The following is a 19,708-nucleotide window of genomic DNA, read 5'->3' as shown; positions in this document are numbered from 1 at the left end:
TCCAACTGATGGTCACAGGCTAAGGAATGAACAGAGGATTCTGGTGGTGAACTGCTGGCTCAAGGGATGACGTTATCAAGAAAAGTATGGATTCCTGGATGAAGCAGCCTCTGATATCAGCTTTACTGTTGTTCTTGGAAATGGATTATTTGCCTAGGAAGGGGAAAAGCTGTAGAACTTGTATTAACCAGCCTGAGATATGACTGGTAATTATGGCTGCCTGTCTGAGAGAAAATAAGACAAAAGGTGGGCAAATCATGAGCCAATGAGCTAGGAAGGGAAGAGCATCACCTTGGACACCTAGATGACAGAAGCTGTGTTTTGGACAAACCATTACTGCAAGAGTTTCAATGTAGGTTTTGCTTTCTCAGCAGCAGGCCTGCTTCTTATTTCCTGTACCTCCATTTGTTAGGATTTTAGCTAGATTGACCATCCAGGTTATCTCAGTAATTCATGTGTAACACTGAAAACGTCTGTATTGGGTTTTTTTTCTTTTCTGGTTTCTTGTGCTACTGGCTGCTTTAACAAGGACTGAAGAATGCTAACTCTCCATTTTCTGTCGTTGCCTTTGCTATATAGTACTAGATATAATGGAAACTTGGCTTAAATGTTTAGATGTTGTTGTGAAGGATGGCTGGAGTCTGATAATATAGTTGGGCAGACTTGTGATCTTAGAAAGAGATACATTAATGAGTTAAAGTGAATAAGACAGGAATGACAACTGGGAATATGCATCCAGCACTCTAAAGCTTGGGACTATTCAGGAGACAGCTCAAGAATCTAGTAGTGGGTGTCCTGAGCAGAACGTGATAATTTTTCCTTAAGACTGGCTAGTGGGGTTGTATAGAAGATCAGCCGAGGTCAGCTAGGTAATGCATTTCATTTCAGCATGAATATTCAGCCAGTCACACATATTTATACTTCATGTAGTGTGATGGAATGGAATTATGAAGGCCAGGCTCAGGGAGATAAGCGTGTTCTTAGTTCTCCGCAGGAGCATGGGAAGTTCAAGAGGATGAGGCTGGCACCTCCCTAAGGAATTCACGGTGTTGTGGCTGGCTGGCTTGGGAACTAGGGTTCAGTCTGGAGAGATTCTGTCTAGAGGTTGTAGCTAATAAACACAGCAGAACTGAATCTGCATTGTCTCTTGGAGTTCTTTGGGCTAAACCTGACATGTAGACTATAAAGAAACTTGTATTGTATCCCAGATACAAGCAGAGAACGGGCAGAAGTTAACTTCAAAATGTAAATATTTTATTAATGACTGAATTTCTTCACCCACATAGCACCTATGTTTTTAGCCTCCATAAAGTTACCACTCCCACTCTCAATTCAATTGTTTTCTTCACTGTCCCTCTACATCTCCTGAGCAAGGTAAGCTTCCTAAAGTATATTTATTATTGATTTAGTCATAACATGACAAAAATACAATCATATACGCTCTAGCAAACTCTTTGGATTAAAGTAACTACTCCTAAATAATTCTAATTCTGAGAAGGAAAAAATAAAAGACAAATTGGAAACTTTCAGAGATGCAAAATGCAGCTATTCACTTATTTACCAAGAGAGGTAAAGAATAAACTATGTTTAGAGTTTTATAGAGTTTTAGTTATTTTTTATGATGATATAATGAACTGAGCTCTATACATTCATTCAATTAATTAATGAAAGAGTGAAAGAATGAATTTTAAATTTTATGATAATCATAAAACCCATTTATTTACTGATATTTTATTCTTTAATCACTATGTTTCTCTGGATTTTTTGGTAATTTATTAAAAGTTTTGGATAGAACAATAAAAGATAATACAAACTAAAAAGAAAAAAAAGGAAAAGTGCAAGAAAGCAAAAAGAAAAAGAACTCCCCCTTCCCTCAAGAAAGCAACTTCCCACCCTCATCATGACAAGTATAAACAATTTCATAATCTCTTCACTTCCTCTTAGTTAATAGATATATAACTTTTCATCCCATCTCTCAACATAGGCAAATCAAATAAGTAACGTCCTCTCCAATCTAATTATCAGCAAAAAGTTCAGAGCTCTAAAATTTCTAAAATATTAACATGAATTAACATATATAAAACTCAACATTCCACATCTCAACTCTTAATTGTAAGCAAAACCCATTTATAAAATAAAACCAGAGTTTAACATGACAAAGAGATCATATCTCCTTTACAAAAAAGCCAATACACATTTTTCCCATTCCAAAAACCAACAAATTCAAAGACAACCACCCCAAATAGAAATCACTATGTCTCTTTCTACCTTTTTTCTTTTATGTAGCCATTTATTCTGTTTTTTAAATATTTTAAAAAATGATTATTTTTTTAAAAAAAGAATGTACTATGAACATTAGCTTGCTCCCATTAAATTTCCACTTGCAGTTCAGAATGCAAGCCTTGTTACTTATAGAATGCCCTTCAGGAAGGAAATCTTTGTGTTTAGAAATGCATCAGGCTTTATTACGTTTAGGAGCCTCAGCAAATAGTTCCTCCCCTGGTCATCCGACACTATTTCCTTGCAGACAGGAATTTTGATGCATTAGGCAAGCAGGAATTAGTTACTTATAACTGCAATAGTTATCATGTGTATTAGAATAAGGAGAGCAAAACAACAAGCTAGGAAGATAAATCCTCTCTCCAACATTGCAAATAATCCAGACAAGGCTCTTAAATCTATGATAATGGTCTCCCAAGCTATGAAAACTGGATTCCAGCCTCTTTCGAATCCTCTTCTGAATGAACTTTGGATCCAAAACCAACTGTAATTTCAATTATAACAAATGAATTATTTGTCACAGCAGATGGTTATCTTAGAAACACTAAAATAAAGAAAGGAATAGGAAAAATAAGATGGGAAAAAGTTATATTGCTCCATCTCTTCTATAATACCATTATAGGGGTGGTATGGGGTTGGGATTTGTAACTCCTTATCCTCTCATACAAAACATATTTACAAAATGAAGAAGTAGGCAAAACATGTTAGGAAAGCAAATGTAAAGACCTAGCTTACACGGAATGACTACACATTTAGAAAAGTCATCTAAAAGTAAGAGTCTTATCATTAAGGCTTTTACACCAAATACATATTTTTAAAGAGAAATTGGTTATGAAATTTCTTCTGCTTTTAAATTCAAAATATACATACTTTGAAATACAAAGGGCCATTAAGCAAGCCTTCTGTATACAGAAGCAACTTTTCAATTCAGAGGTTCAAGAAACCACACATGAGAAATGTTCTTTATGTTCTTCTTCATCAAGCTCAGCTGGGCTTGGGAGATCCTCTGATTAAAACACACCTCCTTCTTCTTAATTGGTTTTCAGATCAGATATACTAGACTTCAGGTCCCTTTAATAAGCAGGGACAGTTTCGTAAGTATTTCTTTTGCATTCACTGCCTACTCTGAAATATTTCCAAAAGCCAAAGTGTGGCTGTGGAGCCCCACCCTTCTTCAGTTGTAGGAGAGAATGTGCAAACAAGAAAGAGACAAAGAGCACCCAAAGGCTTTCCTTTGTTATACTAATTTTGAGACCCCCCCCCTCAAACTCACATAATCCTAAACCAGTTTAAAGCATTCTACATTTTAAAAAACTCAGTGCTGATCTGTTTTAGGGACTAGTCTAATGTGCACAAAATCACTTTTTAAAAAAATATCTATTGGCCTTGAATTTTTGATTCCTTCAGTACTCAAAATTCCCACTGAGAATACTGAGACTGAAAGGCAAGGCAGCACAATACTTCTTAATTAAAATTTCAAGTTACACAAATTTGTTTCACCAGAATAGTTTACACCCAGTACTGCTGGCTAAATGCATTTTGAAGACTGTTTTCTTTGCTTTTTACCAAAAATATTACTTATTTCAACTTCAAGAATTCTGCAGGATGAAACTTACTGTCAAGTATCAGGTGCATAAGTAGCAATCAGCTAAACACAAAAGGATGTCAATGATGTGCTCTTTTCTACATCATAGCATTTCATCTATATAATTGATTTTCATTTAGTTTCCTTGGTTTAAAGTATGCAAAATATGCAAAACTCGGTCACTTAGGTGCTTGGTTCTCCTCTGGGCCTATAAATTTCATTCATTTATCTTTACAGCTGGATGAAGATATAACATTATAACCCACATTGACTAGGAAGGATCAAAATTCTACCTTACAGTCATCATGACAAAAGACTGCAAATGATTCATAGTCCCAATTTACCCTCCATCGTGTGAAATCGCTGAGTGAGCTGGGACCATACGCTACGTGAGCTTGTGCAGACCTGATGAACTTTTTTCTAATTGATTTCAGTTGTTCAGGAGACAGTGTTTTAGGCATCTGGTTCCGAAAATTTTTCCCCCAATGAGCAGAGACCTAGAAAAAAGAGAGAAGCATAATGAACTGAACTGGGAAACAATATATGGTTGTATACAAAGCTTTCCATGGAACAAGCTGCCTCCAGCAGATGAGGTGGCAAGAAAGAAATAGGCAGGGGCATCCACAGGGGGCAGCAAAAAACTCAAGATAGCAGCTGCAACCACACGAACAAGGTCCCATCTTTTTAAAATGTGTATTGTGGATGTGTCACATCTTAAAACACAGTGGTTTTCAACTGAACAGTTGTGGGCATCATCTTGACTTTCTGACCTCATCCATGGATGCCCCTGGAAATGGGGCATTTTCTCACTGTACATATTAATCTAATGTTTATCTTCCTATCTTTTAAGCACCAGTTGTGCTGCTTTTGTGTGGCTAAATTTCTAAGAAATTTTCCCAAATATTGTTATTGTGTTTAGATTAAGAAAACAATTGATGTCTCAAGAATAAAATTATAAAAGTAAAAAGAAATAATATACACACACTCAATATCAAGCTTTTAAAAAAATTCATAATTCATTTCACATTTCTTTGGCAACTTCTTATTTCAAACTTAAAGCATTGCATTTTAGGTGCCTGGAAAAACTAGGGTTTTGTTCTTTCCAATAAACAAATCCATATACAAGAGAGCTTAAAGGCACTTGAGGAAGGCAGCTAGATGACAGAGGCAGCTTTGTTGCAAGCTCTTCTGCTGGGCCTTTTTCCTTCTCCCTTCTGGTCACAAAATTTGTTTCTGGATTTGTGAGCGATCCTGTCAGAAGATGAAAACTACACAAACCCTTTTCCATTATTTTCAGGGACCTGAACTTGTTCTCATCTTATCAGGGTACCTGTATACCTATGAGGTAAATGAAGGTTAACCAAAATAGCTGGATACAGGGAGTACTCATTATCTATCTTCCTTCTACAAGGTTCCATTTTTTTCCAGCAGAACTATCTTTTTCTGCACCTCAGACTCTTCACAGCAAAAATCTTGCTATTTTCAAGGAAAGATAACCCTACCTGTGAGCCACAATTTTATTCTTATTTAACTCCATTATGCCTTTGTAAGCCCTCTGAACCCAACAATGGCATCCACTGAGTGCCATAAGATACATTCTATGGAGACTCATAGGTGCCGCGTTTCTTTGGCAACACATATACCTTGGAATAGCCTCCCATTTGAAGGGCTCCTACAGTTTCAGTCTTCTGGAAACTACAGGTAGTCCTTGCTTACCAACCGCTTGTTCAGTAACCATTTGAAGCTACGATGGTGCTGAAAACGTAGGTTTACTACTGGTCCTCGAACCTGCGGCCATCACAGCATCCCTGCGGTCACATGATCGCCATTTGGGCACTTCGCAACTGGTGCAAATTACAACGGTTGCAGCATCCCACGATCACGTGATTGCCATTTGTGAGCTTCCCTGCTGGCTTCCAACAAGCAAAGTCAACAGGAATGCCAGCAGTAAGTTGCAAGTCGTGGTCACATGTTTCACTTAACAACCTACAATGATTCGCTTAATTACTGCAGCAGAGTTGATGTTATAAATCCGGCATGGTCACAAGATGTTTCACTTAATGACCTCATGACCTTAGTGATGGCATTGCTGGTCCCAATTACAGTCAGTAAGTGAGGACTACCTATATTGCAAATGGAGTTGTTTTGAAAGGCTACAATAATGCTTAGTGTCTAGGATGGATGGCTTTAACTATGGTCTTATGTTTCTTGGCTTTTTTGGTGCCTTCAAGTCAGTCTTGTCTCCCAGGAAACAGCCTGGACAAATCCATAGCGTTTTCTGGGCAAGATTTTCAGAATTAGTTTGCTCTTGCCTTTTTCCTAGGACTGAGAGAAGTAATTGATGCACAGTCACCCAGCTGGCTTTGTGTCTAAAGTATGTCTAGACACAGTCTCCCAGTTTCTAGCTTGGCACCTTAAACCACTACACCAAAATGGTTCTTTTTATGATTTTACAACTATATAATTTTTTCACCATGGACATTTTATTTTTATGTCTACATTACTATAAACCACCAAGAGTCTTAGGATTGTGGCAGGTAATAAATCCAAGAAACAAGAAACCATTTCAACCTCTTTACTCAGGAGTTTCATTAAATTCAGTAAGGCTTATTTCCAAAGAATATGCATAGCCATAAATATACATTTCTTAGGATAACTAATTTAATGTACAACTTAAAGTGAACTGTATTGCTACATATTTATTATGTTGGTACTATATTATGTTGATCTTTAACTTTGCAACAATCTCCACTTTTCTGTTTCTCATCCAAAACCCCTATTGCTGAATTATTTTAGCCTCACTATACCTGCATTTCATATGCCTTTCTTTCCTTTACAATCAGTTCCTAATCAGTTCCTGACAGCTTTCTAATACCCCAATCTTGCATCTTAGTTTTATATTACTTATGGTATGATAACATCCTTGCTCACTATGTTCTTAAAATATCTGATTAACACATAGGTGTCTAATCATCTAGGTGCCTAATGGGCATGTAAAGTTGCCCTAATAACAAAGGAATGGACTGTAGGATAAGTGATATTCTCCTCACACAAAGGGATACTCAGCAAAACTGATATAGGTGCCCAAGAAGGAAGTAACCATACATTAAAGAACTAGAAAGACCACCAATCCCCCAACACTGTATATAAATTTCATAAAAAGCAAGAGGAATGTTTACATAAAACCTTTCAGAACAATTCATAACTTTACAACCATATTACTTTTCCTTTTGTGTTACATACATTCAGCTTGTAACTGTTACTATAAATATTATTTTCTTCTGGGAAAGAATCCACAATGCAACATTAAAATAAGATAAAAAGAACAATCCTGCTGAGTATTTAAGGAAATGAACACATGGGACTCAGGAACAAACAACAGAGTCCAGAAATGGTAATGATAATACCAGACCAAAATGCAGTGGAAAGTACATAAGAGTTTTTCAGAATATCAGTATCAAGTATATTCTATTCTTTTATTTATTTAGAATTATATGCCACCCAACTAATCTAACTGAAACCTAAAAAAAGAACATATCTCAGTAAAAAGCATATGACATTAATAAAACCAGATCCATCAGCCAATATTTTCTTAACAACCATGAGAACTAGAGAGTTAGGCTGCGATTCTAATGTTCACTTGGAACTCAGTTTCATTGTATTGGTTAAAACTTATATCTAAGTGGATGTGCAAAGGATTACATTGTTAGTTGCATAAATGCACCAAATAAAAAATGAGACACCAAAAGCAGTCAACATGTTTCTTCATGCTTCCAGCATGCTTCCACCTTGCTACAGGCATAGAAAGAAAATGGGAATTGCTTACTTATTTTATACATATTCCTGATCAGCAGTGTTCTAGTATGCCTATGAAGGTCAAAGCTACAGTTCTGTTTTGTATCAGTGATGAGCATAATATTTATTTAAATCACTGTTATACCACTCTTCTATCAAAAAAGCTTCAAGATTTTGTAAAAGATGAAAATCACTTTCATTTCATTAATTTCTTCTAATTCCTTTAAAAATGCTATATAATTTTTATTTAGCATCTAAGAAATTATCCTTATCTCATCACTTACCCTACTAGTCAGCTCTCGACTGTTGACGACTCTGACATGATTGGCCAGCTTAGTGATGTCTTTGCCATTCAACTGACGGAGATTTCGCAAAAGAAACATAGCCTTATAATCATCATTGGTCTAGAGAGGAAAAGAGTAGTCTTGTCTTGAAAGAATCCTTGAAACCAAAATCTTTATGTGATAAGCCCTGTAGTCCAACTCAGTGCAACACTGCCATCTACTGCCATCTAGAGCGTCTTAGATTCAGCACCCTGAATTTACAATGATCCAGTTGGTCTGAATTGATTAGTTCCTTAGTGAAGAAATTTCAGGACTGTTAAGAAGGTAGGATCAACCTAGAAGGAGATGGTTTAAAAAGCTCTCCTCCCTGCAGATTCTGTTTCAGTTATAACCTTTTTTCTACAGAATCATAACAAAAAGGACCTCAACCATCAGAACTTGCCTTTCAAATCAAACATTTTATATAAATTATCCATATTTAAGTGTATACTCATCAAAGACTCTCAAATTAGTTGGTGTTGGATATTTCAAAACTTTCTCTGAAAAATTCTCAGTCTTTTTAAAGAACTTAATATAGCAGCTATTCTTAGAAAGTGATAAAAGTATTTTAATTGTTTAAACTGTTTTATTTATTTATTATTTATTTATTCAGTTTATATAGTTGCCCGTCTCAGACCAGTGACTTCAGTGGTTTTAGCTTCATTTACATCCTGAAATCAGTAAATGACATTTCACAATAATAATTTAATGGGTCTTGAGAAGGCAGTGGTCGCTGAGATCTTATGTTCAGATAAAACTGGAAGTGGCCATTTCATACCTTCACTTCTTTCACATCAAGGAGAGAATGGGGACTTCAACTTTTCACCTTAACTTAGATATATATTTAGAGGCAACTGAACGGGTACAATTGAAAATCAATCAGGACTGAGTTAAGCTTGCATTTTAAAATCTGTATTTTCAGGCAATTCATATACTTTCATACTGTATGTTTGAAATCAAATGTAATATATCAGATTCCATTTTTTTCTTTATTTAAATTTTGAGCTACAACTCTGTAATGTGATGGCAATGTTGTTAGGAATAAATGATGAGCCACTGCATCTTAAATAAATCATACATTTCACTGAGGATATATGATGAAACTAGAGAATGTTCAACAACCCCAAACTGGGCAGAATTTCCTTTACTCTGGGACATCAAGGTATTACAATTATCACTATTCTTACTGCAATCCTCCAGGTGTATGAGGATGACAGTGTTCCAAGAAGTGGTTGCAAGACCTAGAACTTCTACGGGCTGCCAGATATACTCACTGTCAGGTATGTATTGTTGGTATAGGTAAGCTCCTCCAGCTGTGGAAACTGCTGCAGGGCTGTCACATCTTCCAGGTAATTGTTGTTACAGTTTAGGATGCGGAGGTTTGGCAAACTGAGATTGTCAGGAAGCCGTTCTAAGAGATTGTCAGAGAGATCAAGTTCCTGGAGATGGCGAAGATGAGAGAATAACTGTGGTTCCAAATCTTCTGTGGTTATTTGCAATCTGGACAGGCTGGAGGGGGAAAAGATTCCATATACTACTGATCCTCATACCATCCATATTTTGAAACATTTTGTTCTACATCAAAAATCCAAAGAACAGAAACATCAGGCTCTCTGAGATGAAAAACATATACAGGTAGTCCTCACTTAACAATACTAATTGGGACCAGAAACTCTGTTGCTGAGTGATGCGGTCATTAAGTGAGGACCCCACATGATTGCAATGACTTACAACAATATTTTTTTGGTGGTCGTTTAGTGAGGACCACATAAGTTGTTAAGCAAGGACTTCACATGACCACATCTCACAACTTCCTGCTGGTTTCCCCATTGACTTTGCTTGTTGGAGGCTGGCAAGGAAGGTCGCAAATGGTGAACATATGACTGCAAGACACTGCAACAGTTGGAAATGCAGGTCAGTCACCAAGCGCCCGAATTTCGATTCACATGATCACAGAGACACTGTGATGGTGGTACATGCGAGCAACGGTTGTAGGTACCACTCATTCAGCACTGTCATAATTTCTAATGGTCAGTGGTTGTTAAGGGAGGACTACCTGTATTGTCTCTCATAGACTCATACAGGCAGTCCCTGGGTTAAGAACATCTGAGTTACAGACAACTCATACTTACAAACAGGCTGCCTGTTGTTAAAAATGGCAAACAATGTGATGTTTTCATGAACCGTTGAAGCCATAGATTTTTAATATACAGCCTGTTTCAGAGGTTCCTGAAAACATTGCGCATCTTCAGCGGCTCATTGGCTCGAGGAAGAAGAACGACATCTGCCATTTTTAATAACAGGCAGCCCATTCTTAAGTACGAGTTCCGACTTACAAAGAAATTTGAGTTAGACTTAGGAACTGAACTTGTTCTTAACCCAAGGACTGCCTGTATTTTACTTACCAGTTAATTTGTAACTAGACAGGATCCTATCCTAAATTTCCAATAATAAATTTTCATTGAATACATAATTAACATATTTATTTAAAATCCATTATTAATTTAATAATTCACTGTTGATATAATAGACTATTATCTACATTTTATAATTTGAAGACCTTCCAGTTGCTTTTCAGAGGAATTTCAGGAATAGGAGTGGGATAAGAATTATACTTAAGTCCATTTTTTTTTTTTGAATCATCCCACTAATTAGTCTGGAAAACAGATGGGGAAATGAGATGGTTAGATGTGGCACTGCTGTTGTTGAGTAAAATTTGGTTACAGAGTGTAGTATCAGCCTCACATTGAAAGTTGTCATGATTGTTGTTGGTCCTGTTATTTCTTTATATATTTCTTTAAGTTTATTTAAATAATTTATTTGGCCGCATACCTCACCACAGTGATTCTGGGTGGCACACAAAATTAATATCCAACAACAAAATTTAAGACTAATATTATGTTCAGTTTTGTACTTCTGTGATTTAGATTAACTCCATGCACTTTACTCTGTAGTTGGGGTTTTGGGGAGGAAAGAGGAGGCGGCTAGAATTACAACTGAATTTGCTGTAAAGATTGAGAAAACCAAGTGACTAAGATTAATGCTGTATGGATTTTCTTCTTCTTAAAAGCCAGATTTGTAGAGTTCTATATACACATACGCACACTTACTTCAATGTTTTGATCTTTCGTAGCCTTGTAGATTTGGGCACTGCTCTTTCCAACAGAAGTTCTGTAGTTATTTTGGACATATTTATTCCCTTCCAATGTTCTGTAGATCCAAAGGTATCTTTAGTCTTTCTGAAATGCTCCTAATAAAAGAACAACAGTTAAGAGAATTGTTTAGACATTGTTCCAATGTTGCAGATCATGGAAATAATTGCTCAGGCAGTGGTACAGTTGTAGTAGAGGGATTCCATCTCCTTATCTTCTTTAGAAATCTTGGCCTGAAATGCAGGTTGGAGGCAATCTAAAAAGTGTAGCTTGGGTTTCTCCTGAGATGGAAGACCCTGAGGTATGGAGTAATTTATACATGCCAGTTTAAGATGCCAAGATCCGTCAAACAATTTCTTATTTAATTTTGGGATTCTGACTTGCAGTTTTATTTGAGAAAAATCGTCCCGTAGGAAATAAGGTGTCTCCTCCAGCAGTTGGTCTCCTATTGGCTATGTTTTCGTGAAGTTCTGACCACTCTTCTACCTCAGAGTTATTGTGACAAGTTACATTACTTCTTTTTTTCCTGCCTTTCTTAAGATGCTTTATGCCAATTCTTTATTTTCTTTAGGTTTCTCAATTTCAGATCTCTGTTAGATAGTTCAATTTTTAAAAATTCAGTTTACCATTTGTTCTAAGTCATTTGTTGATCACAGTATTCTTGGGTAAGCATTTTGGTATTGGTGCTAAACTGAGAATCTCTCTGAACTGCTTTAGGGTTTGTCACCTATAAACAAAGTTTCTCTCCCCTCCCTCCTGGGATTGCTTCTTTATAAGGGCTGCTTCTGAGAGGATAATAAAACAGTTTCATTCACATCCCTCCCCCCCAAAAAAGCTGAACTCACATTCAGCCATATAAGCCCTAAATTAAGGGCATTTCAGTATTCCAATTTTGATCAGCTTCCTAATGTTAGCTTGTTGGATTCTAGTAAGTTGCTGACTGGTGGGAAGAACTGGACAGTAAATCATTCTCAAGGGAGTTAACTCTGTTGTTATAGCTTCCAGGCTATCATCAGCTGGAGTCTTGGGCATATTATAAGAGGCATGACATCAATATCAAAGGTATTATATCAGGAAGTTCAGCTAACTCAGAGGCTAAATTATACCCAGGCACCTCTGGCTCTGTTATACTCAGATCTGGTAAGGGCCATCATACAGCTGCTGTTTACTGTTGTCCCCCCCCCCCCATATGAAATAGGGAAGGATAATCATTCACTTACTAAGATTTCTTTCAGTATTACTTATTGTCAATATTAAGCCTTGTTCATGAGTTCTTTCTTTGTGTGGAAGAATTCATTCAGTCCCACTGTGTCAGGCCATAATCATCTGGCTGCCAGTAAGTAAATTAGGTCTTCAAAGCAGAGCAATAGCCAGAAGGAAAAAAGGAAAGATATATTCCAAAGAGAATATCCCAGAGAGGGATAAACAGATCTTCACTTCAGGAGCAAAAACCTTATCCAGTCCTGTGAAAACAGGCTGAACCTAAAAGCATATTACTTCCCTTTCAGCACTACTCCCAATTACTCCCAACTGTCATGGGGGTGCGGAAAGGGATATTATTTCTTCCTTGCCCCACTAATTTTAAGCCATAACCACACTTACAATTTCAGTGTGCTCCTTGGCATACAAAAAGTTCAGCCAGCCAAACTTTTAATGATCAGGCAAGGACTTTTAAAAAAATTTCTATCCCTTTTAATAGATATTGTTGGTGGGGTGGATAAGGGGGAAATAGGTCCTTTAAGCTTTGCAGAGACTTAAAGATACTCATTTGTTCCTTAATCCCCCTATAGTGGCCAAATGGTTAAGCTGGGGGAGTTGTAAAGCCATCAAAGGGATGCTGGGAGTCAAGAGTGGCCAACAGGTGGATTTCCTCACCTGGTGTTATCATTTGATGTTCCTTGGATACACAGTTGGCATCTTACAAAACTGAGCAACGCTGATTTTGATTTTCACTGAAAACACAAAGTAGTAAGTTACTGAAAAAACACCACTATTGTGTTTTTATGTTTTTATTTATTTATTCTAGATCATTTGTATCTTCCCCATTTTAGACAAGCTGCACTGCCAGAAGGAAAAGAGCTCTCAGTTATTCAAGACAAAGGCTGAAATGTCTGATACATAAAAACATTAAAGAGTTCTTTATTACACATGTAGCTTATTTCCATGCTGAAAATGTGAATTCTATAAAAACCATTTAGTTAATTTTCTTGTGTACATAAGCAGGGATCCTCAACATCAATAGATATCGCCCTTGGCACACACCAGACTTAATGCATTCTTTAAAAGTCATTAGTATTTTTATGTATATATTTATCTGGGAGGCAATGTAAATACTGCCTCCAGTGTCATATTTCCATGAATGCTTCTAATTCATTTTTTTTTATGTGACTGCACTTCAATATCTTGTTTTGAAGCACACACAGTTGCCTATAACAAGGCAAAATGTAAATAGTACAGTACGACAGTAAGGAGCACCATAGGAATCAGGAGCTGTTTTGCCTATGCTGCATTATTTTTTGCCAGTTTGTGGAGATCCTGCAGTGAGCTAGAAGCAATTTATGATTGAACAAGGGAAAACAACAATTGCCTCAATCTATGCTCCAAATGATAATAAAACAAAATTTTATGAAAAAAAATCCAATCACTTCTTGAAATTGCAGAAAAGGATGTTCTAGTTTTTGGAATTTTCTCTTTGAACTTAGACAAACCTGGATTATGAAAAAAGATCTCTGGTAAATGTCCAAAAATGTTCTAGATTACATGTCATCGTTCTCCCTCTTAGATGCACAGAGCCACAAGCACCCTATAGAATGTCAGATTCAACCGGCGCGGCACGGCTAGGGACTTGCCCAGCCACGCTTAGTCAGTTTCACTGCCCGAGCGCTAGCAGAGGAAAAGGGTAAGTGAGAAACTGTGAACTGATTAATGGGCCAGCTGGCGCCACTTAATTAAACCACAAGAAGATATTTTGTGTCAATGCCAATTTGCCTTGGGCGCTGCAGACAAAGGGGAGCGCAGCGGCTCAGAGGCAAAGCAATCAGCATGTAATTGAGAACTCCCAGCTTTGCGTGCAACAGAAAGACCCAACGAAGACAACAACCACGCCATCGATAAAAAGCAATCAAGAACACAAAAGAACTAGACTGAATCTGCCATTTGAGTGAGGGAGGGATTACTGCGGGTAATCTGTACCAAGCAACGGGGGCTAAGCACGGGAACGGGGGGAACTATAAATTGTGCTGGGGGGGAACTATAAATTGTGCTGTAACATGTGCCAAGCCAATCCTGGCTTTGTCTGTACTTACTACGTTATGCTTGAGTAAACTTCTTTGCTGAACACATGTGTCATGAGAGTTTCTCTGAGACGAACGGGGTAAACCTTACATAAAGCCAAGATTCACCTTTGAACGCTACCCGGTACACACCGAGGAGTGCTCACCTTTTCCCTTGTAGCCAGAACCTGAGAGGACCCGATTGACGGCACCAGGAGATGGCCAGCAATGGAGAAGGTGCGAGTCAGCGGGGCAATGAGGAGCCCAGACCCGAAGGCGCGATGGCGGGACCGGCCCAGAGTGAGGGGCACAGGGACGCAGCCGAGAGGGTGCCAGAGGACGCCAGGTGGTCGTTTGACGTGGGCATGGGCCCTGACAGGTCAGCAGGATGGGGGGGGTCACGACAAGCTGTGGCTCGGGATCCAAGACCCGGGAGCTGGAGGAACCTCTAACCCGGCTGGAGGCCAATTTCGAGTAGCGAATGGACGCCATCCAGATGATGCTGCAGGCCATACTTCGGGGGGGCGAGGCCCCTACAGCAGAGACGCAGGCAGAGGAGGAATCAGGCGATGCCAGCGGCGGTCCTGTGGCCCAGCTGACTCCGGGGACATACCTCGGAGCAGGAGATTGATGGGCGGCAGACGCACTGAGGCTCCGGGGTCTGGCCGGGAAATTCTCAGGGGACCCTGAACAACTACCCTGCTTCCTGACGCAGGTGCGGAACTTCATGAAGCGGAGTGGCCACCTATTCGCTGACAATGAGGGGCGAGTCGCCTACGCGGCTGAATTGTTGGAGGGTCAAGCAGCCAGTTGGGTCATCTGCCTATACGATACCGACGTGGCAGAGCTAAAGAGTTTCCCGGAGTTCATGCAGGCACTCCAGGATAGATTCAAGGACACACTGAGCGCCAGGTGGGCCAGAGACGACATCCAACGCCTGAGGCAGAGGGAAAAGTTGGTGGCCGAGTATGCCCTAGAGTTCCGCGCCTCGCAGAAAAACTTACCAATTGGCCAGAGTCTCTGAGGGTAGACTACTTCAAAAACGGCCTCAATTTGGAGGTCCTTGCGAGGGCGTTTGGTTGGGACAACCCGACCACACTAAAAGAGTGGATCTGCCTGGCCGGGACGGCAGAGGCGGCGTGGCAGCAGATCAAGCGGAGAACGAGGAACCTGAAGCCAAGTAAAGACGAGTCAGGTGAGGCGGCTGCGGAGGAGAAGCGGAGCAGCTGACGGCAACCCGCGGGAGGACGGGAGGCTCCGAAGAAATCTAGCCTCTGTTTCTGGTGCGGGGGGTGAGGCCATCAGGCAGCGCAATGCCCAATGGAGCGGGATGGGGCCCCACCCCGGGTAGATGCTGGGGCCCTGAAGACCCCGGGACGGCATGCCCCTGACTGACCACGAAAAGGGGTCGGGGCAGTGGCAGCAGAGCGCAGTGGGACCGGTTGGTCCACTCCTGAGACGGTGTCATCAGGGTAAGAGGCGGCGCCGGCAGGAAACGAGTGGCGCCCGCATTGAATGGCGTCCCAGTACGTGCAGAGGAGCTAAGACGTGCAGATCCAATAGCAGACGAGGATTGCCATCCCATGCAGGTGAGGGTACATATCCTTGGGGTGAGGTCAGGGGCTGACGCACGATTGCAGGTGCTACTAGACTCCGGGTGCATCCACTGCCTGATACACCCGGCGCTAGTATCGGGGCTGGGTCTCCAGGTGCGGAGACTCAGGGAGCCCATTGCTTTCAGTCAGGTTGACAGCTCACTTGCGGGGGGGGGGGCGGCTCAGTACTACACCAAGCCAGTCCAAATGACGATCGGGGACCATCAAGAAGAGCTGCGGTTCATGGTGGTCCCGATAGCCAACTACGCGATGATACTTGGCCTGGTGTGGCTGAGACGATGGAACCCCCTCGTTGACTGGGTGTCGGAGGCGCTGCGATTCAGAGACGCGGAGGAGCGGGAGCGAGACTGCCAGAAGCGACTATGGGTGACGACGAGGGGAGGAGTAGTCACGGAGGAGAAATCAGAGGAGCTGGAACATCCAGCGCGGGGAGGTGAGCGAACCATGATGGGAGCCACAGCAGTGGCAGTGGCGATCCTGGGGCCTCACAAGGCAGTGGTGGCATCGGACCTGAGGGGCCCTAACACAGCGGCAACCCACAAGGCAGCTGCAGTGGGCGGTTCCGCGACGGGGGAGCCGGCGGAGCCAGAGAGCGTCGAGAGCATCCCTCACCAGTACCAGGACTTGACAGTAGCATTTGGTGAGGAGTCGGATCAACTCCCACCCCACAGACCTAGTGACTGTGCCATCGAGCTAGCGCTGGGGGCCAAGTTACCCAAGCTGAAGATGTACTCCCTCTCGGGAAGGAGATGGGCGCCCTTTGGGAGTTTGTGGACAAGAATTTAGCGCGGGGTTTTATCCAGCCTGCGAAGTTCCCACTGGCGGCCCCGGTGTTGTTCCGGGAAAAGAAGGACGGCTCGCTCCGAATGTGCGTAGGCTTTCAGGGGCTGAACACCATAAGTACAGAATACAACTACCCTCTCCCCTTGATGAAGGACTTGTTATCCCACCTGTCCAAGGGGAAGATATTCACGAAACTGGACTTGCGAGAGGCGTACTTCAGGGTCAGGATCCGCGCTGGAGATGAATGGAAGACGGCTTTCAATTGCCCGCTTGGAAGTTTCCAATTCCGTGTGATGCCGTTCGGGTTAAAAGGGGGCTGTGAGAGGAAAATTATTAGTAGCCTTCTATATGTTTTAATGTTAGTTTTAAATGCATTTAATAAAGCCAAGTTATCTGAAATGTGACCTGTATGGCAATGACAGGAAATAAGAGGAACTTGCAAAATGAAGGAAATTGCAAACTTGTTGATGGGAACAGAAGTGACAGGGACAGGGCACCAGAACCTGCTATGAAACTTGTTCTGGGAACGTTATGAATGTTCTGAGAGTCATGATTGTGGTTTGCGGTTTAAAGGGATAAAAAGGGTTGCATCCATGTAAATGACGCCACTTGGTCAAGCTGTCTTCCTGACAGCTCTGTCAAGCTGGTCGACATTGCAATGTGTCTCTAAGTAAGTACCTTGTATGTTTTGATTGCACTTTACTTTCTTGCTGAACTAATTTTCAATAAAGCTTTAGAAGAACTTAGAACTTTAAGGTGACTTGTTTTATGGTGTGTCTGCCTCCCATGTTTAACGTGTTTTTTTCCCTGACAGGCCCCGGGGGTGTTCATGCAGTTAATAAACGAGGTGCTGCATGACCTACTTTACCAGGGCATCCTGGTCTACTTGGACGACATCCTGATATATTCTGAGAACCTGACCGAGCACGTGAAATTAGTATGCACGGTGCTCCAGAGACTACTAAAATCACAGCTGTACGCCAAGCTCTTGAAGTGTGAATTCCATCGAGAGCAATTGGACTATCTCAGCTATCGAATATCCAGCTGAGGCATCGAGATGGACCTGGTGAAAGTGAAGGATATACTGGGGTGGGAAGCGCTGCGGACCTGGAGGCAACTCCAAAGCTTCTTGGGGTTTGCGAACTTCTACAGGCAGTTCATTCCGAACTTCGCCCAGGTTGTCCTCCCGTTAATGGACCTGCTCAAGACTCGGGGCAGCGGGAAGCCCCCCAAACCCAGCATGCCTCTTGTGTGGACCCCAGAGTGCCAAGAGGCGTTTGGGGATCTGAAGCGCGGGTTCACGGCTGAGCCCATCCTACGCCACCCCAACCTGGACCGGCGGTTCGTGATTCAGGTGGACGCTTCTGACGTGGTGGCGGGAGCAGTCCTGTTGCAACCTGGACCTGAGGGGCCCCTCCACCCATGCGCCTACGCCTCCCGGAAGTTCACCGAAATGGAGAGGAGGTGGATGGTGTGGGAGAAAGAGGCATTTGCGGTCAAGTGGGCCCTATCCACCTGGAGGCATCTGTTGGAGGGGGCAGCCCAGCCATTCGAGGTGTGGACTGATCACAAGAACCTCGAAGCGCTGAAAGCTCCGTGGAAGCTTTTGCCCAAGCAGGCACGCTGGTCCCAATACTTCGGGAGGTTTGATTTCACCCTCAAACACATCCCGGGGAAGAGGAATTTCTTGGTGGATGGGCTGTCCCGAATGCCCTAGCATACCAGCCAGTGGGAGGAAATTGTAGATTCGATCATCCCCACGAACTGACTGGCCACAAAAGGAGTCACCCGGAGCCAAACAAAGAAGAGGGTGAGGGACACAGAACTGGGGCTCAAACAGACTTTCCTAGAAGCTGGGGAGCAGGACACTTGGCTCACAGAGAACCAAGACTCATTGATGGGCCAGGGGGGCTTGTGGTGGCACAAGGACAAACTGTATGTGCCTAAAGGGTGCTGGAGGGAGGTGATGGAGAGAGCTCACGATAACAAGAACGTGGGGCATTACGGATTTCTAAAAACTCTCCATCTGATCCGGAGGCAGTTTTGGTGGCCGATGCTCCGAAAAGACATGGAACCATACACGGGAGGCTGCCCAATCTGCGCAACGGCAAAAGGGAGTAGAGGCAAGCCCCAGGGACTACTCCAGCCGGTTGTGACGCCCGATGGTCCGTGGCAGGAAATCGCCATGGATTTCATTGTGGAGCTGCCCGAGAGCAAGGGGAAAACTGATATTTGGGTCGTGACAGACTTGTTCTCCAAACAAGCGCATTTCGTAGCTTGTCGGCAAGTCCCCACGGCGGAGAGGCTGGCGCGGCTGTTTGTGCAGCACATTTACCGTTTGCACGGCACACCCCGACAAGTTGTCAGTGATCAGGGCGGGAACTTCATCGCGTGCTTCTGGCAAGAGTTCCTAAAACGGGTGAGAACTCAGCAAGCCCTCTCTTCAGCGGCACATCCACAAACGGACAGGGCCACGGAACGCCTTAACGGGGGCGTGGAGCAGTACCTGCGGTGCTATGTGGGATACCAGCAAGACGACTGGGCAGAGCTGCTACCGTTTGGGGAGGTAGCATATAACAACACAGTCCATAAAACCACCGGCTTCACCCCGCTTAAGGTGGCTACCAGACAAGACTTTGTCCCCATGCCGGAGCTACCCCAATCGGCATCCCGGATAGACTCGTTGGACGCTTGGTTTGCCCGGATAGACGCCACGAGGCAGGCAGTACGAACGGTGCTGCAAGAGGCCAGAGCAGACTACAAGAAACACACCGATCGCAAGCGGCTCCCTGAGTGGCAGTGGAAGGTAGGAGACCAAGTATGCCTCTCAACAAAAAACCTAAAGACCCACCAAGCCTCAAAGAAACTCAGCCCATGGTTTGTGGGGCCGTTTCCCATTGCG

General features: G+C 42.2%; 1 protein-coding gene across 4 annotated transcripts in view; it reads right to left on the bottom strand.

Moving 5' to 3' along the window:
• Positions 1 to 19,708, bottom strand: part of LRWD1 (leucine rich repeats and WD repeat domain containing 1) — a 44,865-nt gene that overhangs the window by 17,671 nt on the left and 7,486 nt on the right. The window contains exons 2-8 of one of the 4 annotated variants that reach the window (XM_025174155.2): positions 16,974 to 17,122; positions 15,412 to 15,577; positions 13,011 to 13,087; positions 11,094 to 11,233; positions 9,258 to 9,492; positions 7,945 to 8,064; positions 4,210 to 4,362 (exon numbers count right to left, since the gene is read on the bottom strand). In XM_025174155.2, the coding sequence (XP_025029923.1) occupies positions 4,210 to 4,362; positions 7,945 to 8,064; positions 9,258 to 9,492; positions 11,094 to 11,173 (588 nt within the window). In that variant the 5' untranslated portion in view covers positions 11,174 to 11,233; positions 13,011 to 13,087; positions 15,412 to 15,577; positions 16,974 to 17,122. The remainder of the gene's footprint in view (positions 1 to 4,209; positions 4,363 to 7,944; positions 8,065 to 9,257; positions 9,493 to 11,093; positions 11,234 to 13,010; positions 13,088 to 15,411; positions 15,578 to 16,973; positions 17,123 to 19,708) is intronic. The other 3 variants (XM_025174163.2, XM_025174166.2, XM_007421778.4) reach the window with 3 other exon arrangements.

The sequence above is a fragment of the Python bivittatus genome, unplaced genomic scaffold (assembly GCF_059951505.1).
Source record: "Python bivittatus isolate LINGU-HERP-01145 unplaced genomic scaffold, Pbiv_v1 ctg000690_np1212, whole genome shotgun sequence".
Taxonomy (NCBI): domain Eukaryota; kingdom Metazoa; phylum Chordata; class Lepidosauria; order Squamata; family Pythonidae; genus Python; species Python bivittatus.
The sequence above is the reverse complement of the archived record's forward strand: the minus strand, read 5'-3'. Positions and strand labels throughout refer to the sequence as shown.